The 26,211-nt window shown below is 38.4% G+C and overlaps 1 protein-coding gene across 3 annotated transcripts in view; it reads left to right on the forward strand.

The window, feature by feature from the left end:
• LOC139698117 (protein kinase C-binding protein NELL1-like) overlaps window positions 1–26,211 on the forward strand; it is a 197,812-nt gene that overhangs the window by 96,668 nt on the left and 74,933 nt on the right. For all 3 annotated transcript variants that reach the window (XM_071597040.1, XM_071597039.1, XM_071597041.1), the window contains exon 2: window positions 9,828–10,031. In XM_071597040.1, coding sequence (XP_071453141.1) covers window positions 9,828–10,031 — 204 coding nt within the window. The remainder of the gene's footprint in view (window positions 1–9,827; window positions 10,032–26,211) is intronic.

Below are 26,211 nucleotides of genomic sequence, written 5' to 3' on the forward strand. Positions count from 1 at the left end.
AGGGAGGTATCAGAAAGTTAAGAGCGATTTCGCCATGAGGGATAGATGGGTAATTTGGTAAAGGTATGGTGCTCAGGAAATGGAGAAAGAGTGGAGAGAAACCTGGAATTAGCGTACTATAAACGATAGGATCCAAGGGGTCCACAGTTTAACGTCTAAGCTGATGGGCAATGTATACCACTTTAAAGTGTTCTCCATGAAGTGCTCCAAACGGGAATTGGGATACGGCTGAAAAATCCTGCAAAATGAAATCCGGGATTTCGGGGTGTGAAGCTAGTACACCATCTCGTTCCCCAACTTTTTTCCCTGGCTGTTTGAGTGTCGCGAATTTTATTGTCATGCGCAGTAAGAAATCGGTTCAGCTGAGGCCCCTCACTTTTAGCTCTCTTTGATGCATAATCGATGAGCGAAAGTGGTTGAAAAAGAAAATGAATATTATCGAGGTATTATAGATCATCTCGTGGCGCGGTCGTCAGCCTGACGTGCGGTAGTGAATTTTCGGGTTTCCGATCGATGGTCGAATATTGAATGAACCGAAAGCACGCCGCAATGGTCGGTCACATTTGCTAATATTTCAGTGGTTTTATGAACAATCATTACGTCACTAGCACACTTATAGGAGTTCTAAGTGTAGAATAATTCTTCCAAGAAGTTTTCCATTGAATTCCAATGAAATTTTCATAATGATTGTATAGCGCTGTTTTGAATTTTGGTTGACTCTTGCCTTTTATCCCATTCCATTTTTAAACCGCCAAAATGTCATAATGGTGGCGGTACCTAATCAGTCCAGTAAATATCTCCGTAAATTTCTATCTCTAACTCCTAGTATAATTAATTAGTTGATTGAAAGATTTCAAGTTAAAGAGTTATAAAAAGTAGAATTTTTCTTTAAAACCCGAAGCATTCCTTTTTTGTTAATTTTCCATTTTACCGTCCTTGGGTTGAATGAGAAAACTCTCTACACTGCTTTTATTTTCTACCTAAAGTCTGGAATAATACGAAAAAGTTCAAGTAAAATCACGAAAATACACTCATTGTACCTTTCGACATACAACATTTGTCCAATAAAAATCAGAAAAATGATAATGAACTTAGAAATAGACAAAGCTTATGTTAATACGCGCCTATAGTTGTTTAAATTGATGCAGAAAATGAAGCATTAAGGCAAAGGTACCTGAAATCTATTCAAGTTTTATTTATCCATGATTATTCTTTGAAATTTCTAAGTTTCAAGGGCGAGTGCTTTTGGCACAGAGTAACGTAAAAAAACTTTTAAATGGTTTTTATTACCCAAATTGCTTTATCTTAATATTATTTTATTCAATACTTTCCTAGTCCACGGCTTAGATTTATTATCATGGTCCATTTTAACTTTGATGTTACTATATATTACCACGTACATCCATGTGAAAAATCACAGTATTTTTAATGGTGCATTGAAAATTCTAATGCCTTTAACAAATGTAAACTATCATAGCATAAGGATTACTTAAAAGTTGAGTACATTGTCCATTAGGAGTTAAAACTTGATTTTACTCATTTATTGTCTCCGGCAAAATCTTTCCGTGAAGTAATTTTGACATAATACAATTTTCTCCTGGATAGCATAGGGTGTGGTACAAAAAATTTCTACTTACTCTCTAACAGATTTTTTTGTATCTATATCACTACCAAATTCAATTCTATCCATGATATTATTTGTTTTCAATATTTTTTCCATTTTCTTTCTTGGTTGGATGTTATGAAGAAAAACTTCTTTACTAAAATTCAATGCCTAAAAGAGAAGTATCCGTTTCGGAATTTCATAGTTTTGCGCCTTAATAACATTGGTTCCTGGATTTTCTCTCCCTATACCCGAGTGTTCTGTGTTGTATATTTCAAGCTTACATTTTACTTGGATTTATCCCTTAAAGGGTTAATCTCCTCTTTTCGGATTTTAAGCCGATGAAAATATACGAGTATTTATTCTCGTATTTTGTGGAACAGATTTGAATTATTTACCTCAGGTATACCGGCTTAAGAATCTGCCGAATGGCTTACTACGTAGTTTACTCATGAGTTGAATTCCGTTAGGGAGATTTAGCTACAGATTTCGAGTCCGCAAAGATAATTTCTATCCCTTTAAAATAGATATGAACATACTTAAACGGAAGTTTTTTGTTATTGTACATATTTAAATGTAAAAGCATATCATGTTCCAAATGAATTACTCTAAGAGGCTGGGTCGATTTTGGGTGCATAAGTACAGCTGCAATTCGGAAAATATGTCCCCCGAACGCCATTTGTTATGCATGCATTGGGAAAAAATCGTGTGCGACTAGGTTAATTATTCAAATGACGTCACCGTTTGGATCCATCTTTCTTGGATTATTCCGTGATATCAATTCATAATAATGCAACGCGTCATTTAAACACCAAATTGAAGTTAGCCAACCGGGTCATGTGTATGGCAATCGGCAAAAATCCTAGGTGTACAGTTTTTTTCCCTTGAGGATCACTTCAGGTCATCTCCAGGTTTCATCACATTTAGTCAACCGGTACATAGATTGAAAAGATTGAATTCATCACTATTTAAACCAAGAGCATATAATGGTTTTAAGAAAACAAAAGACAGGATTTTACGTAAAATTACAAGCTGTTACAATGAACAAGCTATAACATTTTTAGGAAGTATGAAAACGGAGTTAAAAATCAATTTGGAACACCGCAAATGAGAACTGGGAGAACCCTCGTATTTGAGCCATATCTTGGAAAACAGCCATAGTATCAAGGACATTGGGGGGTGAATCGCGTTAAAAAAAATAAGAATTGTTAACGTTGCATCAGATGACCAGAACTTCAAGGAAAATAATTCATAGTTATGACGACATTTATGAAGAATATCATGTAGTATGCCGTTGTATCTGGCTCGATCTTAGGCTACAGAGGATGAGAATAACTCGGAGGCTAATGTTATTCGAATGTGGAGAATTAAGGTGAAAAAATGCCATAAGTGGAGGGCAAACGAGAAGTATTAGAAGGGAATGAAGAAAGAGAGGAAGTTGATGGGGGAAATTCGAGAGGAGAGAATATGTGTGTGGAGTTGATGCTGAGACGTGTGGGATATGTTGATAGGATGGAGGAGGTTAGTTTGGTAAATGGGATAAGAGAAGGAAGTTGATTGACATTTTGGACGGTAGAAAGCATAAAAAACCCTTTGAGAAGCTGAGAAAGGGCCAGGGTGTCGAGAAAGAGGATATTGTGCCAATGTGTGCAGAAGTCCTTGAGTGTGTTTGATAGAATCAGATACCTGAACCTCTAATTCTGCCCATACATAGTAGACTGGTCAGAATTATCATGTCTATTCATCGTCATCTTTGCTTAAGATTTGAGAGATTAGTATAAATGTATCATTGCTAGAAGTTTGATTATTCTTAATATCGAAATACGAAAAGTTGCAATTAGGAGAGCACTCACTTTCCATGTTATACAAATATGCAACCTCCTTATCCATTTTTTAGCCTATCTTTTATTCATGAAAAATGTTAAGGCTTGAGTTTATTCATGATAAATAAAACTTTTGGCACAGGTGTTGGAAAGGCATTCGCGGAAATTCCCTTTTGCGTCCCGAAGTAGATGTATGGTGAAACATCCCTACCCTCCTTGTAACCTTATACCATTAGACTTGTATGATGTGCTTTTTGAGTCGTTTTTTCGTCATCTCAGCCGACCCAGGAGGCTATGGAACTTCACGAAGTGTAACGAGCGGCGACGGTGGCCCCACCTTTTATTCACCGCCGAGCCGGTCGGCCCTTTAGCAGGTGCGCAAGGATTCGAAACGCGTGGCCGTCGATTGATTCGGTGGCATTGATAGACGTTCGGGACACGGTAGTGCGCTCACGATGACGAGAGCGGCGCAGGGAGGGAAGGAGTGAGGGTGTGGAGGGGAGCTAAGGGCGCCGATCAGGTGAAATTGTTAGGGGACCGGAGTCGGAAGAAACGTCGGGAGGGTCGGGGAGGAAGTGGGCGAGGGGAGGGGCATTAGGGAAAGAGGCCGGGTAGGGGACCGCGATTGAGTGGGCGTACGTGGGTGAGCAGGCGAAAGCCAATATTGACTAAGGATTGGGAGATGGTGTCGGCGAAGGGGGGGTTCCCATGGAGACCGCTGTAAACAAATGCCTTTTGCCCATACTTCCTCGATTTTTACCCACCCCTCTTCTCCCCCTCGTCCCTCACTTTACTAGTTGGGACCCTGGAATAGGAATCCCCGCCTTCCCCTCCAGAAGCTCGAAGGCGACGCTTGGCAAAGGGGCCTCGATTATTCTTTGCCGACAGAGTGACCGAGAATCCCGATCCATGGGGGATAAATTACTCAAGGGAAACGTTCGTGAAATGGATATGTTTTTTGGTTAAAGGCTATATCTGTTCCTTAAAATAATTGGGTGGAATGAAGTATTCATGGAGGACCCGCGTCTTACTGCTTCTGAGACTGCTTTCACAAGTCAGCGAGAGACAACCTCATAGTTTAAGAAGAATTCGGGTTATTTCCTGACCAAGATATTGAAGCCTATAGCTACTATGTCCATCCATGAAAATCTAAATAAAAACTGGATTACTGAACCTTTATCTTTAAGTTGGCAGTATGCAATTAGATATGATTCATTACCGCAAGTAATATGATATAAATGATAAGCAAGTTGTCTGAACCAAAGATATGGCATGTTTATAATTCGGAGACACATCGTAAACAGGTCTTCCATTAACGTCACACGAGAGCACTGTTTCCTATACACGACGCCGTCACCGATGTGACATTAAACAAGGGGCAAATTGAAAAGGATGATGCCTCGCACTTTGCCCACGGATCGAAGCATTTTTTTTAAGAATAGACGCGTGTGCTTATTAATGGGTGGCATGTAGTGTTACATTTCTGTTTGCTTTGAAGTGAGAGTTACTCAGTTACACGACTGGCAACAAATTTAGGGGAATGCCTGGTAACTTGTAAAACATGCTTCGAGGTCAATACTCTCGACATGTTGTGTTTTCCCAGGGTTCTTGAAGTAATTTTTAATTCGTCCATCGACGCGATAACTGAACTTAGGTTATGTTTAATCTTACGAGTGAAGTTGGTTTTCTCTTAATAAACACTAGATATATGTAATTATAAGTTTGTTTTACGTAATATAATAAATAAATATATTCTGTTCAACGGCAAATTTGAAAGGCAAATATCTTAGTGTGCTATGAAAGACGTCATATTATATAAAAAAATCATTTTTATAATATGTACAAGTTACCATCAATGTCGTAGGCTATGATTGTAGTAATAATTTAGGAATTTTATGATAACTCTCTTAGTTAAAAAGTGATCGTTGAACCAGTACATTAAAAAATAGGGTCATTACATCCAATTTACGTTTATATATTGTCAAGCCGAAATGACCTCCATAGATTCGATCTCATTTGCTATTGATTCATTCCTTTAATTGGCAATTCTTTTGGTAAAAATTGACCTTTTGATATTGCTCAGTTTTTCTTGCCCTTTTGATGAGATTAAACTGCAGATTAAATAGCTACAATTATTGTACTCGTTTTGAGTAGATAAAATTGGATGACTGATAGTTAAGGTAATTTTTGCCAATGTAGATAGGAATTTGGTTGGGGTAGGATGTTCAGTGAATGAAAGAAGGGTGCAGAGAAACCCAGCGTCGGTGTTAGACTTCTGTACAATAGGCGCCAATGAGTCCATCCGTACGTACCATCCGATGGACGGTGTACTCCACCAGAAGTGCTCATCACAAAACACCCCAAATAGGAATTCTTTCAACTTCGGGAATGGAACCCAAACCTTCGGGGTGGTAAGCCAGAACGTAACTCACCGCACAATTCTGATCCCCAAAGGTGTACGTAGGTAAAGCCAGGTTAAGACGTTTTAAGTGCTTACAGATCGTGAATGATGCTCATTCGAATTACCACTCGATCAGAAAATTACTTGCCTTCCAAAATGGAAAACCGAAAATATTGAAAGAAAAACTGTTGTCAATTTACCAATGCAAGATCAAATATCAGATGACTGTATTACTCCAATATTGAGATGGGCCTATGCATATTTATAATGGGATATTTTTTGGGAATTGTGTTCTACAAGTACAGGTATAACCGATCATTGCAGAACCTGATATTTTTAAGGAACACATTGACCACAGCAAAACTTAGAAGTTTTATTTCAACTAATTTTGACGGTTTTCAAATTCACTCACAGGAATCATTCCCTTCAATATTATATTATTTTCATATTTCAGCAACAATACGATAAAAGTATGTGATAGATCATTCGAGTAGCATTAAAATTTATTGGCAATTTTACCAGAGTATGAATAACAATTGAAATATTTTTCAAGGTTTTGGTCAAATGTTAGCTAAAATTACCCAATTACTAAAATCACAATGATATAATGAGAAAGAAAGGCTCTGAGTGGAAAGTAACATGAATATTGTAAAGTATTCAAGTGAAGTAGGATAAATAGTTAAATCAGTGAAAAGAAATTTTTTTGTGCTCTTGAGGTTATTAGTGATCGTTTTCTGGCTGCTGATCGCTTGGGGCGACTTCCATAGAAGTTAAATTTTTACTTTTTTAACTGCACAGCATCGGAAATTTCAAAATGGATAAATCTCCGCTGTCTTTAGATGCCAATGAAAGTTGTTGAAAATCGGGAATCAGCCGAAAGCAATAACTTCCCTTGCTAGTACTCGGTAAGCAAAGACTACCTCAGCAAAACGTGCATTTGCCTAATGCTTTAGCCTGCCTTAATAGCCAATGTTAGTATTAACAGACTTCATATGTATATTTTATATCCATATCGTAACTACTCTTAAGCTATTACAACTTCCAGTTTTTTATTTATATGCCCTCTGCACAACTTCTCTGATAAATCCTTATAACTATTAATTTTCTTCGTTTCAAGTTTTAAAAAATCATCGCCCTTGCTGTCTCCTGCTACTTTCTGTGAGTTAAAACTTTAGATTAAATTGCTATTTGTTCCATTTATATAGGAGTCATTCCTGGTGTATTCTTTGCTTCCATTTTCGTAATTAGCTTGGCGAAACCCTTCATTCAGTTTTTCGTACATAAAAGATTTAAAATGACCGAAAAATAAAGTTCGCAGTCTATTGACAAGCAATTTCATTGAGTTATATTTCTTACAGTGTTTCAACTGATTATTTTTATCATTTTCTGCCTTTCTAAAACTAAGGTAAAATAAAGTATTTTTCAGCAGTCCTATTTCCATCCGCATGGGTTTACGTTTCAATTTAAATTCATCATAAACAAATAGTTCTGCGAATGTTTCGAGGTCTAAATAACCATCAAATATAGCGGTTAACCTCTGAAATAAGGCGACAGAAAATTTATTTTCAATGTGCGGAGAATGAAGAAAACCAGATTTCTAACATGGAACCGGTTAATTTTGAAATTATCAGAGCTGTTGCTCAAAATAGTGACTAGGGGTCGCACTGGTTTCCTATCAGAAAGTCATGAGTAATAGCTTCGCTTTATTTAAATATTCACTCCGTACTCGTAGCTTTCTATTTTAAATTTCTTATAAAATGAACTTCAGTCGATAAATTTTTTCTACATCGATTCTTTCGTCCAGGGAAATCTCTTCTCAGGCTGGTGAGAACTTAAGGAAATCATTGTTAATTCAGCATACTGGTACCTTAGGACCCAAAGGAAATTCTTTGCATGGTCCTTCACTAGACTCTCAATAATGAAGGTCGTGTCGTCATGTAAGGTTCGCAAGCATTACCTGCATAATACCTCTTCACCCACGAGTTCGTGTTAGGATCCGACCTAAGAAAAGGATAGCTTTTTCTAGGACACTTTCACTTTTAGAACAGAGTATACGCCCTTCATCGTTGTCGTTTTTTATTGTTAGAAAAATTGAAAAACTTTATAGTTTTTTAACTCAGCGCTTAAATGGACCTGTTTTTCAACATTAATCGCAGCGTCATTGATATCTCACGTATCAACCACAATCGATCGATATGATTACTAAAGTCTACATTTATCCGATTGCGTGTTTGTTTCTATTTTTTACTGATTCGAATGAACACCAGTTGCAGTTGCTATCTTGGAACCCATCTGAAAACCCAATAGATAATATGCTGTCAGGGACGAATAAAGATGTACTCTACTCAGGAGAAATATTCTGGAGCATGTCTTCCTTCCAGATTACTCGTCGACACGCTAATGGGAGACCGGTGCTTTAAAGGAATCGATGAGTATACGTAGAACGCAGCGTGTGCCTTCGATCATGTTTGGAGGCTCATTCATAAAAACTGATCTTGAATCGGATTTAGGTTTTACTGAATATTTGAAAAAAATAAAATAAAAGTTCACTTGCAAAGGAATGGAGAATTTTTAAAATGGAATGGAAACTTGAGAGTGAGTCACGGTCAGGGCATATGGTAATTGCGATGCAAATAAGATGAAAGAACATTTCGACATCAAACTGCTACAGTCCCATGTAATTAATGGTGTGCAGTCTGCACGCGATCTGGTACTCGTATACCGGCTGGCTTGATCCGCTGCGTGAGGGGGATCTCCAGTGGGGCTTGAGGCGCGTGTTAATAGTCCTGTGTGCAAAAGCTGTGCACCGATTCATTAATGTTTTCGGAATTGTTTAACCTCCGTTAGTCATCAAAGATAGGTCAATCCTCAATGAACAGTGCTCTAGTGAAATTGCTGGACGAAAGAAATAGAGTGTAGAAGGCTTACTATCATTAAAAATAAAAACATTATTCTTATTTTGTGGTCGCACCTTTGAGACATGCTGCACACGCAACCGCACTCGTAAGTTATCAGAGCGTAGTAGTCATATAATATCTTCCACAGAACTTTCATCGAATGATGAAATTTCTCTCATTGGTTGTACGCTACTCACGTATAGTTCATTCGCTAACGTGGAAACGATAATGTGTGGATGGAAGTGTTTCTTATGAGATGATTTCACCGTAGACTTCATTGGTTTCCTTTTCCGACGACAATAATTAGTGTCTAAATCCCTTGACCAATTGATGCCTTACGAAATAGGGTACCCTCTAAACGTCGTCTTTCTTTCTAGCGTCGTCATACATTTACGTGTGCACCCAGACTCACACATGCATACAAGAACGCACATACATACACATATATATAGTATTTTTAATCAGCACAATTTCACACTAGATGTACTACATAGACCCACACACATACATTTCGGCGACGGTCGTCCGCTGTTGTCACCAGAAGAAACTCGAAAAAATTCTAGGTTCGAACGATCCAGTTACAGTTCCAATTACAGTCAATTTACCGCGAGTTGTGTTATATGTCTATTGATTTTTATGTGCCTATTGCCTACAAGTTCATGCGGCTCCTTCGGAGAATTTTTCAACGAGATATGCATGCACACAAATAATCAAGCTTAAATAGGCACAGACACACACACACACCCACACACACTTGTGATGACCTAAAGACAGAGTATATAGTATGAACACCTACCCAAAAATAGCACGGAAAACCATTGCATGTAAATTTTCGGGCTTTTAACCCTTCTTTAAAACGTTTGAAAATCCAGTTAGTCAGAAAATTTACGTGCATTTCGTGTTGTTTTTTTCTCTGTTCTCTCCAATTGTCCTGTCCTCAAGTCATCATTTGTATCGCGGAACGGCTGCTTTAATCGATTGTACCATCTACTTTATCTACTTATGCACAAAAATAAATACGAATAATTTCGTGTATTTCTCTTTGTTCGAATCATCACATTCTTTCACATCTCATCACATCTTTTTTCTCTCTCCTTTTGCAGTCGGTGGCAGCGTGACACTCGGCACGGGCGAGGCAGACATCCCCTTGGCGCTGGACTTGGTCGAAGGGGTGCAGCTGAGGGTGCTCAACGCCACGTCGCCAGCGGCCTCCTCCTCCACCGCCACCTCCTCCTCCTCCTCCTCTTGGCAGGGGGTAAGCCTCGCCCCGGGGCCAAACAGCCTCAAGCCTGCTCTCTACCTGCAGGGTGAGGAAACGCATCTTTCTTCCCTAGGACATAACGTTACGCCTCCCCACTCACGCCTGCCCCCTCGTGCCGCATTACGAAAGAAAGAAGATAGGTTCCGCTCCTTTCTGCCCCCCTCGTCACACGCTCGTTCGCTAACCATGCATCACGCCCACCCACTTCCTTCGTATCCACCCCCGACACGGCTTACCCCTTCAACCTCTCCAAGCACCCCCAATAATCCTTCCTTCCCCCCGTCCCCGCATCCATCACTCTGCTTCAATTCAGGAGCGACCCTTGAGTTTTTGACGCTTAACGCCCCTCTTCCTACCGGGTGTTTAACTCGATTCGACTCCCATGAGTATCGATGAATGAGAACATTAAAGCAGTTAAAACTTTTTTGCGGGCATGCCTGCATTGGAACCTTAGTGTACGGTAGGGGATTGTTGAATGGGAAAGGCGTTGAAAGTATTGATTTGCCAGAGGTGAAGCTTTTATGTTTGTGAGAATTTGTTACTATCGCGTACACGGGGAATTGTAGTCTTCTGCAGCAAAAGACTTTTGATTCATATTCGGATTGACTGCTGTTATAGCATTCCTTCTGAAGAATTCGATTGTAGAGAACGCAGTCTTGGTACACAAAAAAAGTGTTACCCTAAAATAACTCAATCATAAATTATCCGTTAGGAATATCCGTTAGGAATATGCAACCTATTCCTTTTTACCTCGAATAAGAGAATCCTTGGAACCTTTCTGTTCATGATCAAGAGGAGTCACAATGACCTTATTTCCGGCCTCGTATAATTGAATGAACTTCCGATCTAAAGGTCTCTGTTCCGAATTTTTGAAAATAATTTGTCTGGTATGTCTGGAATTTGCCTTTAACTCTGAACATATTTCTCAGTCAATTAATAGCCCTGTATTTAAAAATAAAGTCATGAAATCCAAAGGTGAGCGGTGGATGGAAAGATGCTTATCTAATATATCCCCTCTATGATATATCTCATAATCCCCTTTCGTTTACCTTCTTTCTTGTTTCATGCATTATGACTGACTGGTTTACATTCTCTTACAAGTTGCTCTTTTATTACTCTTGTAATTACCTTCAGTGATCCTTTCATTCATCCCTTGATGATGGTATCTCTTCCTCGAGTCTCTCTCTCCGATGGCCATGCAGAATCTTTCGCAATATATTTCCTTCGGTTTTTTCTTGTGACATTTTGATTCGTTTTTAACCTCCTTCATCTTCATATTACGAAACCGGCTATCAATAGATATCAAGTCTTTGGTCTCTACGTATTTCAGAGTCGTAATGTTACTCGCTATTCCTCTTTGCATGTACTTCTCTAATCTAGCTAATTACTAAAAATTTTCTTATACTTTGAACCATATTAACTTGTTACTTATTTTGCCTGGATTTAAAATTATTATGCACCAAATTGTATACATTTCCATTAAAATATACCGTTTTTTCTCCATGTTATGTATTCTATAACTAAAGTAATACTCCCTTGCCCAGGATTTTTCGCCCGATTCCACATTGGAACATTGGAAATAAATTGCTATTAACTGTGTCTTCATATCTTGCTAAATGATATAGTTTTTAAAGAACATTTTCCCTAAGATTATTACGACCATATGCAGCAGGGTGGCAAAACTATCAACGCCGTCTTTAGCGTTTTTATCGCATAGGTAGAGGGTGCTAAAAACAAGGCGTTTGTGATCCTCAGCCCTTATCAAAGAGTTATTTGCTTCAACTCGCTGAGTTTCTAAGTTCATATATGCCGCTTCTCCCTCAGGCCGACAAACACGGATGATATTACCATTCGCCTTCTTCCGGGCTCGCCAATTTCCTCGGCCCCAACCTCCCACCCAACCAACCCTTTGACTGCGTCCCCGAAAAAAAGAAGTCCACCGAATCCCAACTCCGCCTTAGACCGACTTCCCTCTCACCTCCGTCTGCCCTTACCTGCCACCTCTCTTCCCTCCCTCCCACCCACTTTTTTTCTGCCGCCTCCTTCCGTTGGCCGAGGCTGCACCGTTTCATTCTTTGACGGAAGGAGAGTGTAAACATTACGAGGGTATCTGGGCGGAGTTTGCGGTTCGTGGAACGGGTCTTTTATTTCACAGACCTGGGATATTTGAGGATATCCTCATCCTACTCCCCGCAGCCATCCCCCGCCTTCTTCCATTTCCCTCCCTTCGTGCCCTCTACTCCGTCCCCATGACCTCTAAAAATAAAAAAAAATGCTTCTCCCTCGTGCCTATTCGAGTCAACGGTTTCCCTCCCCCGCCCTTCGCGGTTAGCGAACCAACTTTCTCGTGCGTGTGTGAAGTGCTCGTTTGTGTTACTTGTCTGGCGCTGCGTGTAATGGCGCCGCATTTACTTCCCCGCGGTCGTTATGGTTTCAATTCACAAACTGTGGTCGTAAAAGTGAAGCTGTACGTTAGCGAGAGTCATTTTTAGAGATCGTATTTGAGTTGAAACCCTGTTATTCTCCGCTTCCTCTTCTTGCCAATCGCCTTTCGGCATTTTCTTCGTTTTCATTTGATCTTTTGCACCACCCGCTTTATGGTCATAACCTTAAAAGACCTGAAATCCCACGTGATCTTAATTTGTAAAATAATTTGATTGGTGGCATTTTAAATTTTTCACCGGTAAAACCTATCATATAATAAAATCGGAGGGATAAAATGCGATTATTTTTACTGTTTCTCCGCCCCAGATTTGTGAAATAAAGGGTGAATTCTTAAGAGCTAATACCTGTTGTTTCCAAGGTGACGTTCAATCATCGGTAATTATTTTTTAATAATTCGCCAGTAGTTCTAGCTCATGTCAAGTGAAAGCCAAAACGAGTAAAAAATATTGAACGAAAAATGTCGTTCTTTACCTTTTATACTTGCGCATGTACACATCGTATTTTAGCCTTTGACTCATAAAAATTTGTCATTAAACATTCAGAAACGACTATTTCCTCAGTGATTTTGAGTTATGTTTGTACCATTCTTATTGCCATAAATATGACCGATAAACTTCATAATTACGAATCATTTAATGTATTTCAATAACACTTGAGTATCCTTGGCTTCAATCCAGGGCCAGAAATCATAAGATTTCTCAGAATTTAGTATCTGTATATTTTCATTAAAGGGACTTCAGTTTTCTTTTTCTATTATTTAGCATAGCAAATCGTTTAATTTGAAATAATTTTTTTTTAATATCCCGATGTGAAGTGGTTAAGATTACCATGCATCAGGGAAGCACATAAAAGTTGCATTTCCACTAACCTGCCGGCTCCATCACGTTGTCGATAGGGCATTCAAATAAAGAGGAAAATTGGATTACGCTTGGCAATTTGACGCGATATGATGCATCAAAAGATGAAATATTATTTACCGCTTATAATAATAAATAGAAATAATAAAATAATTAGGCATAGTCTTCAATGTCGGCTAGAAATGCCAAAGCATCACTTGATGCCATGATATAATGAATTAGATAAATGTCTATGTATTCCTTTGCATGTCAGTATATGCTTTTACCGTACAAGCTAGGGACAAATTTTTTTTTGTGTTTTGAATCGCACTGTGACTCGCAAAATTGTTAATTTAATTTGCTCATCAGCCTAAACCAAGGCAAAGTCGTTGGCCATGCCTGCGGCAGTTATTAAAGAACCACAAGAATCCTACGATGCAATGCAATGATTTGAAAGTAATTTTCACTTCGTTGGCAAAATCCATCAATTGTTTTGAACCATAGATGAAATGCTTATGCATATTTTATACGCTAAAAACGCTTCTGTTATAATTACCGATGTGCCTTAACGATTTTGTATCTTAAAAAGTACCAAAACGAAGATTTTAGCAGTTAGGTTCTGTTCAAAACCTACATTTAATAGTTTCAGACTATTGCATTGATGATTTTGATTAGAATTGGGAATTTTCCATATTATATGCATTTGTGAACGATATTAACGCCAATCAGTTATGTCGAAATTTAACGACCTTCACTGTTCTTTGACAGCAATAGGCCATGAGCATGGGTTTAGGTTTTTAAATGCTGTTCTAATATATGTGAGAAATAATTCCATTCAAAGGTTGTAAAAATATCATAATCAATTAGTATGTGCTCAGATTTTGATTTGCCCATATTTCATGATATATTTAAAGATAATCCTTAACCGTGTGGTGCCACTGAGTCTACATCCTTAAACCCCTCGTGGATTTACGTTAACTTTGCTTATATTGAAGAGCACACCATTCATGTGCGGCACATACCGTCTTCTTCTACTCATTCCGGCCAACAAGACTAATCTTATTTTCTTCTTCCTCGGTTATTCAATGCTCTCTCTTCTATTAAGGTCTTCAAATCTCAACCTTCAAGCTTCTGCAACATTCCATCTGCCCCTACATGGCTAATAATTTGTTTTTTAGTCTTTCTTGTCATTTCACCCCTTCTAATCTTCTCCAAAGCCTAGCCTCAAGAGCTTCAATTGTACGCATAGACGCCTGCCTCAACATCTCTAAGTTTCCCAGCTGTGGAAAACTATGCTCCATCCATACGTGTTCACTTATTTTTACTATGTAACTACGCTTAAGTTTTTTGTCATCCATCACTTTCTTTTTGTAAAAGCTTATCTAACTTACGCAATTAATTTGTTAATATCCTTAATATTTATTCCTTATTCGCCTAAAACACGACATTGGTTGGTGAAATATTTTCAGCTGCTCTAATTTATAGACTTATTTTATTTTTACTTTGTCCTTCATACTTTGTTAATAACTTGAAAACTTCAGTAAAGTGCTTCACTATCCCATTCCATACTTATATCTATTCCATTTTCATGCAATGCCTATCAGGTTCCATACTTTTGTTGTCGCATCACTATTTTTGGAACGGCTGTCTTAGTTCTTTATTGTTTATTTTTCCTGCTCTACGGTTATCTCAATTCATGAAAACTTTCTTTGTAAACGCAACATCCTGGGACTAGTCTTTTTATAACGTTTCCATAATGTTCCATCCTATTAGGTTCTCGTCTTAGTTTTGTTTTTTAGCTTTCCTACTTTCATCTTCCAAATACTCTGTGTACATTCTTCCACGTCTTTTTCTAGATTATATTTATTATGTTCTCTCTTTTTATTCATGGCTTCATCACCTTTACCTTTTCTATTTTATTAGTGTTACGTTTGCGGATATCGTTTATTTTTATATAACTTCACTCTATTCAACTGTTCATCCTTTGGCCCTTACTCATATTTTTATCACCTGCTATCTAGCTTGCCCATTTTTCATCAGCTCAAAGCTACATCGCTCTATTATTTCATCCACCTTCCCCTTTTTATCCCCTTATATTTAGCATCTCAATTCTTGGGAAATACCAATAATCCAATAAACACTAATATCATTCCAATACCACACCTCGCACGGCCTCAGCATACATAGATATGTTCCTTATCTTCATCGGTCGTTGGATGTTCTCTACTTTCTTTTCCTCAATACCTGTCAAATGTTCAAAGCTGCTATGACAGTGTCGAACCTCTCCTAGATTATCTTTAGTCTGCAGTCAAATTCGCTGTTCAAGGATTCGTGCGATGGCTGCAGAGCATTTGCTTTCCCTACTTCAGGGTTAGACACCCGCACCTTTTGGATTAGTCCGCGTTTCCCAGTACTATCTGTTATGCTTGTGCCTAGCTTTGGAAGAGGATTGAGGTGATTTGCCGTTTCTTTCCTAAAAATTGTTTTTAATGTGTTCGCTTAAAATTGGGATTAGATTTCAGTGACGAGTAGTCACTATAACTTTTAATGCCCTCATTATCGAATGATAACTTTAAAAAAATTGTGTAAGCTATAAAAAAGCTTAACCTCTGGAGCGATCTATTTATATATGCTCCATTAAAAGTTAAGTAATTGGTACAATTTATAACCACAATGGAACTGAACTGAAATGTTTTAATCTATTACCTTGAATATCATTGTGGAGTGGAACGCTGGTAATTTTATTTCAAAATTTTCAAGTAATATTCCCGAAATCCGTAACCGTATTCTGAAATGCTTTTCATATTGACTTGCTCAAAGAGATATGCTCTAATCTGCCTTCATAACGGCGTAATTTCTCCATTGTTTAATCTTCAAGATAATTTATTCTCAGTATCTTCTTCATAAGAAAATTACAAGCAACAATGTCGTTCCCGTTCACAAAACTAAGAAAGGATAAAACTGAATAAATAGAAACTGTTCCCAAATAATGATTTTTGGTTTGAATAGAATCAAATTTTTTATAAAATGTGCAATAATAATACAGGTTTTTAGTTTCCAAATTGGTTTCTCCTTATGATGTTCGAATTATTGTTCTCCATGGGTATTAATCTATAAACCAACTTTTTAGACGAGTAAATTTGAATAAACGTTCATTGTTTCATCATAATGAATAATACGCTAATCCAAAAAAATAATTATTAAAAATTTTAATGCGGATTCCCTAAGCATTAAACATGTTCTGAGTTAGTTCAGTTAAGCTCGTTCTATGGTCATTTAAAATTTACTAACGGATAGGAAAGTTCCTTTCTATCAAACAGTACATCAGTGTATTAAAATAAAATTTTGTTTTTTTTAAGGTCAATAAACCCATTAGCTGTTTCATTCCCTAAAACGTTATTGTTAGTAAAAAATGAAAAATATAATTTAATTAATTGATATAATTGCCAAATGACACGTGTGTCATAAAATTATAGTAAGTGTCTAAAAATTACCGTGTAATAAATACTCCCATAGTTCTCATAGCATTAAACTTTCAGTCTAATCAAATCGAAATTTAAATGCAGTGTTTAGTTCAATAATTGAGAAAAAATACTGTAATATCACGAAATAAGAATTAAAAAGTTTACCTTGAAAGAAAATATGTTCTTTTGCAAAAGCGTGTAATTTTACGTGTCCTTTTAGAAAAGATATACTTATTTTCAAAGGCCAGTTAACATTTATTGAATAGTATTTTTAATATGAGTTTTAATGAAGTCATCATTTTCACCGGGACACATCTGCTATTTTATTCTTGAAATAATACATCAATATTCCGGGATCTTTTATATTCTCTTACATTTCCTTCGCTCTCGTCCTGAGCTGTCCTTCGTGGGTGCTCTCTCTTCTGGTTTTAATTTTCTTCTTTCTATACTCGTCCTTGGATCCTTCCACTGCAGACCTCGAATGTTACTTCATCGTACGTTTAAGTCCTACTTTCTGAGATGTAAATAATGAGAGAGGCATGGAGTCGAGATTAGTTTACGTAACTTGAAAGGCTTCATAGTGAGTGCCCAAGCTAGTGAATCAATACTGTCTTCACCTGGGAAACTCCTTTTCAACCATGAAACATTTTATGGAAAAAATATTTTAGATATCTATCGTAACTATGGAATATTTAAATTAAATGTGTTCATGATTGCTATTCAGAACGATTCATTATGATGTTATTTATATGCATACTCGATTTCCGAAACTGGTCGTCGTCTCCATGTCTTAACTGTCACTTAATTATCTGAAGTCACAAGGAAAATACATTTGAAATATTTCTATCATTTATCATTGGAATTAGTTCTTATTTAGAGGGAATTGGTCCAACCACTAATAATTTCAGTTCATATAAAATCACCTATTCGATTTCCCAAGGGAAGACGGAAGCGAAGGCGTAACAAGCCCTATTTGGGCACAAGAAAATAAGTTGGTGTAACTATATGATTATGACCCAGGATTGTGCATGAATAATTTTCTATCCCTAATGGAAGTCTACAGAACCCCAGGGGTTCAAAACATATTTTCACGGGAACATATGCTCAAATAGATGGATAGAACTTAGCGTGATTCGAGGCTATCAATGAAATTTGTTGAAATAAGCATACATTAATAGTAACTTTGGACCGCGGAGTGTCACGTTTTATATGAGATGGAATTTTGATTTTAACTCTCCTCATGATGCGTTAGTATTACATTGTGCACCCTGCAAATAGTTCTAGGAAAAAATTATTCGATATTTCCCAGCAATTAAAAAGTTCAATTTCTTCATCTCTGCCTTTAGGGCATTCGACCTGAAGGTTGGTTGGATTACTTGTGAAAGATGTGTCTATTCAAGCCGACGACCCTGGTGAGAACCCGGAAGTATGCAGAGGCCAACTGATCAACGCCGTGGAACCCTACGCACGAGCTTAATTTCCTCGGCTAGATATACATTTGAGTTACGACCATGGTGTGAGCACGAAGCGGCCCAGCACCGGTAAAATAGGCTTTAATGCTATTTAGATAGATCAAAGCACACCAACGTTCACGATAAGGAAACAAGCCCATGTCGCTACGTTCACTGCTTGAGAATTTTCCTCCAAAAGAATATTTTATCGATGTTTCATCGTCTGTAGCGAGAGTGGAGCGCTGTTGTCCGATATTACACTCTGTCCCGCGACGTTTTTCGATCAGGGAAGTTGATTTACTCGTTCTGCGGTGAAGAATAAACACGAATCAGGTGGAAATGAAAATCGAAGACGACTCAAATTACGAAAAAGACAAGAAAAAATATCATCATCTCCATCATATGGATTTTAATGAAAATGTGTCATTGAACTTAAAGCTTTGCATAAGCACTGCAGTTTGTGGTCAAGAAGACTCACCCACTTGATCACGACCTTGGGACCGGGTGGGCGTTGACCACGACTAGTGGGACCTACCTGTGATCATACCGTGATCGTAATACAAATATTTATCAATACAAAGAAATTGAGCTTATGCGTATGTGTCCGCGGCGATTTATTGCTTGATCTCTTGTTCATTTCTTTAATATTTTATGGAAAAACCATCATGTAGAAAAAAGTTTTAAAAATTTAGTCAAGAAGAGGTTGCATAGATTCTTCGATTGACTCAGGAATGGACCACCTTTGTGAGTATTGGAACACCGAATATCTGGCTGTAAAAATGCAGTGAAGTAAATGTCGCTTACATCCCATCGATTTGAAGAAATAATTGACTGTCTTCGGCGGCGACCCATGGATTGACCACTCAGCCATGAGTGAAGAAATCGACAAACTCAGAGTCTTTCACTCTGTTCCTCTCATAGTGTACAGAATAGCTGCACTCCGAAATAATTAAGCATGCCCGGAAGCGGTGTTTTCGCGGCCTCCTTGATCGAAGATGTGTTACCTGGCAATGGACCCATCGCACACTGATGTATTTACCCAATCGGCAGGCATCCCTATTTGGCTGCAATAGTGAATGCCACGCCGATGATTTTTCAATTGGCGTACTCTTTATTTCATTTCATTATTTGCCGAGTGTTGTCCAAAGTGTGGGAATACAACTAAAAAAAGTCCTTACCATTACTTATTTTTTAGGTTTTTAATATGTAAAAAAATAGCATTAACATACTGTTTACATACCATACTGAAGTGTGACGTTAAGTATTTGGTACATCGTTGACGTTAGCCTCTCATTTTTTTGATAAAAATCAGTAGAAAATCTGTGGAAGTTTGCTGAAGCAAGTGGATCATAATAATACTGTCAGAGATATACTTTTGAATATGCATTTAGTTGAACTGACATGACCAATTTCCATATTATCAAATTTTATTTGCGATTTGTAGTGCCATAATATAACAGTATATTTAGCTACGTCGATGACTAATTTTAGTTGAGAAAAAAATATGTCGTTTGGATTCATGCCTCACGGTAAAATGATGGTCTGTTTTTATGCAGACCCATATGGAAGAGTATCTTTATGGAACTCGATTTTTCCTGTCAACGGATGTTTGTTTCCTTAAGTGAGCAGTTCCATCACTGTCATATAACACAAAAAAACAGTAAATAAATGTCGTACATACCAGTGGTTGTCTGTAAATGAAATGCATGACACTCGCGGATATAAGAAGACCAAGGAAGATGTCCGAGAGGGAAACGAATGAAACGACAACGGTCTACCACTCGGTAGAGCACTTACGACGATGTAGAAATCTTCACAGGTTTCTTTGCTAAGAGTGCGTATAACTTTTTATTACTCGGCGCATCTATTTTATCCGGTTTTCTCCCTGAAAAATAGTTTTCACACTTTAGTCGGTGTAATGTACCTGAATAATGAAAAAGGAGGGAATATATAACCTCCCGAAATTGCTTTTATTCTTATACCATTTGGAGTAAACACTTTTATTTTAGATTGCATTTAATTCCTCAGTCATGATAAAAAAAGCGTCGACAAATTTGAGAAGCACTTATGTTTTTTACCTATCTGCTCTTTTTTTTAGATAAATGCTAGCTTGTGACAGTAGCAGAAGCATTTTGAAACTTAGAAAAGCTTTTATAAAAACTAGTTGAACTCAAGATTAACTTTAACCTCCGATTAAGGCCAAAACTCAGTTTTATCCCCGCTAGTTTGGTTCAAAACTGATTATTAAATAACTCAATAACTGACAGATGATGTTAATATGATTACATAGTTCACATTTACTAATGACAAATCTTCTTTGTTTATAATTTTGGATTTGGTGGTAACCTCCTCGTTAAGTTAACGTTCACATCAACTAACGATTAGATTTAACCAGACATATTGGGTATTTTCAGGCGTGATATGGTGGATTAGAGCTTAATAATGGGCAAATAATAATAATTTTCCCCTATATAATAATTTGACGCCTGATTTGGTACCTAAAGATGATGTAGTACATCAAACCCGGTCATGGATCAAATTAATAACTTGTGAAAAAGTGTTATTATTTGTTCAGTGTTAACCAGACATCATATGATCGGGACTTGTTCATACAAAACTCAAAGAAAATATATTTATAGATAAGACATGGAAATATAGATTTCAAGAATTTTCTTGAAGTCTAGTAAAGTGCTAGATGGAAGTTACTGAGTTGATGCTTGGTTTAAAGGCGATTCTCCCCTGGGATCTCATTGCGTGTGGGATTCGGTGTTCCTTCATCACGAAAAAAATCAGCCATGGGGAGAAAAGAAATTTTCCACGCCCAACACGATCCATCACTCAACCCATTGGCAATGGTGAAGTATAAGGGTGCATCTTTAAGAAACTGCGCATCTCCTATCGTGCTGTGGAGAGCCTGGTTTCATTGGTCCTTCCCAATCCTTCCCCCTTTTTCTTCCACTCCACATCCCCGCACACCCTTAAATGCCTTGCTTCATTTCCTCTCTCCACTCGCGTCCCCTTTTTCCGGTCGGCCAGCATCGTGTTGCCATGCGGATTCAATTGCCAGTTCCCTTCCTCCCCTGCATTTCCGGGTTCACAATCCTCCCTCTCCCAACGCCTCCTCCGGGACCACATTTTTTCCTCCAAAATTCCCTCCGCTTTTCACCCTCTCTCTTCATCAACACATCGGTCTCCTCTTTGCCAGGATCAGTTCCCTTGGAAGGCTACCAAGAGCTTCTTCCTGCCATGTATCCCACCGCGCACGCAGCGCTCCTTAGCGTGGATAACTCCCTTTGCGTAGGTGATATTTTCGCGAGTGTTTACCGCGACTACGTCCCCCACTACCCTCCCCCTTCTTCCTTAATTTCAAAGCTACAGAGACTCTTGTATGGTACAAAATTTTCGTCTCTCTTTTTATGGCACTTCCGAAATAAAGTATATGTAATGGATGGCAGAGTGTCCGAGAACTACGTGTATCCCTGTTCAACGAGTAACGCCCAGACGCAGATGAAATTTTCTTCGCTTAAAAGTTTTTTAATGCTCACAAAATCTTGAGAAAAGCGCAATGAAACACCAATTATTTTCTCATATTCCCATATTTTTTCTTAGTTCTTCGTTAAGTGCATTTAACAAAAATATTGTCGTCCCTTTTCATTTTCTGTTTTCGTCTAGTTTTATCAGGAAACTGGATCAATTATGAATATCTGAGACATAGTCTATAGCGTTTCATCATACAAGCAGTGTGGGAAATACTGCATGTTTAGTTTTTATTGATACCACATAATTTAACGCCATTATTAATTTGAGGGTGAAAAATGAAGAGTTGACTTACGATAACGGGCCAACCATTTGAAACTCACTTCTATTGCAGAAACCACGGGGCATTTCCTTTTGAGATGAATAAAAAAAAGAGCATTCATTGTTCCTCATACTTATTATTACTTTTTAACTATTGGAAGGTCGTTTTCTATTGGCCTCTAAAACTATCCATGCTGAAGCAATGAAAATCTTCTTGGCAGGGTCACCCGTGGCTGTTAGGTCGAAGGATGGAGACAGACGGAAGGCAATCCGCCCCTCAGTCTCTACCCCTAATTGGGGCAACTGCAAATGCATCTGTATATCTCAGTGGGGCGGCCTTTTAGTCGTAGTATCAGAAAAAAAACCCGATTAAGTTAGGTTAACAACATTATTTTGTGAGGCAGCGGGAAACGACCTCACTAATTTCTCCATCAAATTTATGATGGATACAATGTTATAATGTGTCCTGGCAATCACGGAACTTATCCAACACGGGAAGACAGTGGTGGAGGGAGACGCATCCCGGTGTCAACGAACGCAAATATGTAGCCTCTCTTTCCTCAGTAAACTAGTTCTTGGGGCGTACAAAACTGTGTCTAATATCAAATTGTTCACTGCCGTCTTTTAGATCATAACTTAGGTCCTTGTTATTAACTCCATCCTTTTGGAAAATATATTGTGCCTAAAGCAGTTCTTTTGTCCTTTTTGTACTGATTTGCCTATCTTCGTCTAAAATAATTCCTAGATATGTGAGCTTGTTTTAGTTTATGAGCTCCAACTTTGTGGAATTCAGCCTAACAACATCTCGAAAACCTCATTGCCTTCATTTCCTTCGCATTTATTATCCTATCATATTTACTTAGCCAAAAGGACAGAATTCTGTTTGGAACAAAATGGTTATTAAGTGATATTATCTCAAAAAGGGGATAACGAAAGCCAAAGACATAACAGGAGCATTAAATAACTAAAGGATGAGGTAGCCATGGATTAGAGAAGAGTAAGATAGTAGATTTTAAGTTGAATTTGGAAGAAGAAAGTACTAACTGACATATAATAAGTAGTAGTTTTGAGGGGAGGCGACCGACAGCTAAGGTCATTTGCGCCATAGGGGAAGGACAGGAAAGGATGAAGGGTGGAGAGAAACCCGGCGTCGGCATTAGCCTACTCTTTACGAAAGGCGCCAAGGGGTCCGCGGCTTAACGTCCCATCCGACGGACGGCGTACTCACTCAAAGTGCCCTCCACAAAGCACCTCAAGTAGGGATCGAGATACCTCTGAAAAATATTCAACACCGCCGGGATTTGAACCCGCGCCCTCAGGGTGGGAAGCCAGTACGTTAGCCTCCGCACCATCTCGATCCCCCTGACATATAATAAACTAAGGCAAATTGGTCGATAGGAATGCAATGAAAGGGGCGCTTAGAGGATATGGAGAGTTTCCAGGGGCAGGGTGAGATGCGTGCCTTGTAGAGGAAAGTAATTATTGTCTATAATTAAGAAAGAAATCCATACACTTTATCCGAAATTCGACGTGAACATAATTAATTGAGCCAAATAGGAATCAGTATACACGAAAATAATATAGATGTATTGAAAAACGTGGTCAATGTGCTATGCCAGGAAATTTAGACATTGGAAGAGAATTCTTATTGCCCAAGAATTCTTATAATGTGATATGGAAATATATATAAAGCCATGTCCAGTCATATTTAAGTCAAAGTCACGCCGGTCTTTTCGTAGCTCTTTCTTTCAAGTGAGAGTACCATATCAAGTTCATTTCTTGTCCCATAATTTGAATAATGCAGCTATTGGTCGTCCTCTTGGTTTCTTTCCAACCACTTTATACTGTCGAACATGCTTGTGAGGAACTGATAATATGTATCATGTGAGGAATTACTAGCAAGTCCAATCAGTTTTGCCCTTATTTTTCCGGTTGTTTTTAAAACCAATCTGTTTTCTTTTACATCTTCTACCGCGTTATGCAAGTAATTAATTTTTCTATCCTTCCAGCTTGTTTTCGTCAGTTTCCTCCTCAATCCGCGTTAAAATACATGACAGGAAATTAAACCGGTCATGGCTGGGGGATTGATGTATTCTCTACAGGAATACGCAAGGCTTTAGGAAAATGCGAAAGGATGGTTTTTTTAATGGATTCATTCGTACGCAGTATTTATGAGTGAGGAATTTTGGCAGAAGACTTCTTTCAGTCAGCATATATTCCCAGCCCAAAATAGGGAAAAGTCTGTTCCCTGGTAATCTTTCGCCATTATACAAGGAAATATATAAATATATATTTATATAGATTTTTAAAACATATAAACACAAAGAAAGGACACTCACGTAGTTTTGACGTTTCGACGGCACGACCGTCGTCATCAGAATCTGATTACGTCATCTGATTCTGATAACGCCGGTCGTGCAGTTGAAACGTCAAAACTACATATGTGAGTGTCCTTCATTTGTGTTCATATGTTGTAGAAATCAACATCAAGTTTTTATATATTTGTGCGTTACCAAAGAGCGTTCCATTTCGAAGATATATATACTATATATATCTTCGATATACACACACTCACACACATACATACTGGGTGCATTCCGAACGCAATGCAATTATAATTTTTTTTGAGTAAATTATTGAACAGATTTGCACAAACACTTAAAATTCTTTTTGATGAAATAAAACACTGTTTTACAGGCGACAGAAAGTACAACAAAGAATCTTGTGATTAAATACAGCCCGGCTTTCTAGTGACGCAAGAAGCATCAGGAAAATTAAATATGGAGGTCACTGTTTTACAGTTGTGAAGCGTTCACGTTGCACGATAACAGCAGTAGATAACAGAAGCTGTAGGGATACGGGATGCGTTCCAAAAGTAATGCGGCATTGAGGTCGAAAATTAACGTTTTCAGGTAGTCAGTACCATGTGGCCAGAGAAGGAAAATATCATCATATATGTTAGCCACAATAGAAGTTTCAGGATTGTTTTTTCACGAATTTTTTCTCTTTAAGACCAGGAAAGAGGTTTGCATAGGATGGGCTCAACATGCTGCCCATGGCACAACCCTTGATCTGCAAGTAGAATTTATTGTTAAAGGAGAAGGAATTATTAGGATGAACTCGAAAAGGTTAAGGAGAAATTCAGTGCTGCGTATGTGGCTTAGGGCGTTGGAGAGGTAGCATTGGAGAGCGGAAAGACTTTCTGATTGGTGAATGGATGTAGAAAGGGATGTGGCATCAATGGGCGCCATGGTAATCTCGAATGCTGAAGGGAGAGAGGTTGATTTTAGGCTTTCAAGAAAATAGCATGAATCTTTAATGAATGACGGTATGGAGTGGACTATTGGCTCTAGGTAGTGGTCTACAAATGCAGAGATTCTTCCCATTGGGGAGTTACGGGAGAATAAAATCGGACGACCGGGATTTCCAGGCTTGTGAATCTTACGAAGGATATACAGGAGTAGAAATGAGGAATGTGTGGGTGGGGAGGGGAGAGGAGGGCCGTGTCTAAAGGAGATAGACCTTCATTGGGCCCGTTGGAAGCGATAAATTCAATGAGTTCCTCCTGAAGTGCGGAATTTGGGTCTTCGGGTATTTGCCGGTAGGCAGAGGTATCAGAGAGTTGTGTGTTGACCTTACTTATATAATCTGATCTATTTAAAACTACAACCGTTGAACATTTTTCCGCAGAAGTAATGATAATATTTGGATTCTTAATTACTCTTAAGTCTGAGGATTCGGTGGGAGACAGGTTATGTTTAGGATTTAGGGACTTGAGGAAAGATGGGTTGGAAAATCTGGACAGGAAAAGGTTTATAAAAATTTCCACCCAATGATTTGAGGGGAGGGGATTGGGTTCCTTGGCAGAAACATGCTTTAATTTATGTTGGGCGCTGTGAAGGGCTCTGGATATTTGCTGGGGTAACGGTTGTGCATTCCAAAATACCTTTCACTGGAGATTCCGGCAAAAATGCAATACGTCCGCGAGGATTGTCACGTGGTTTACTCTGAGGTGGGGGTGAATGAGAGGCGGGATGGAGGTGGGTATGGAGGCTTTAGAATGGGGGTGGAGCATAGGAAATCCTAGCGAAAGGTTGGCGGAGGAAGTTTATAGATGGACGCGAGGTCGGGTTTGTAGAGTTGTAGGGGAGGGAGGACGGGGAGTAGTAGCCTGACGAAGCGGTAAACGGAGAACTTTTCGTAAGTGAGACGTACACAAGGAGGACAACTTT

The sequence above is a fragment of the Hetaerina americana genome, unplaced genomic scaffold (genome assembly GCF_022747635.1).
Source record: "Hetaerina americana unplaced genomic scaffold, ioHetAmer1.1.p SCAF_8, whole genome shotgun sequence".
Lineage (NCBI taxonomy): Eukaryota > Metazoa > Arthropoda > Insecta > Odonata > Calopterygidae > Hetaerina > Hetaerina americana.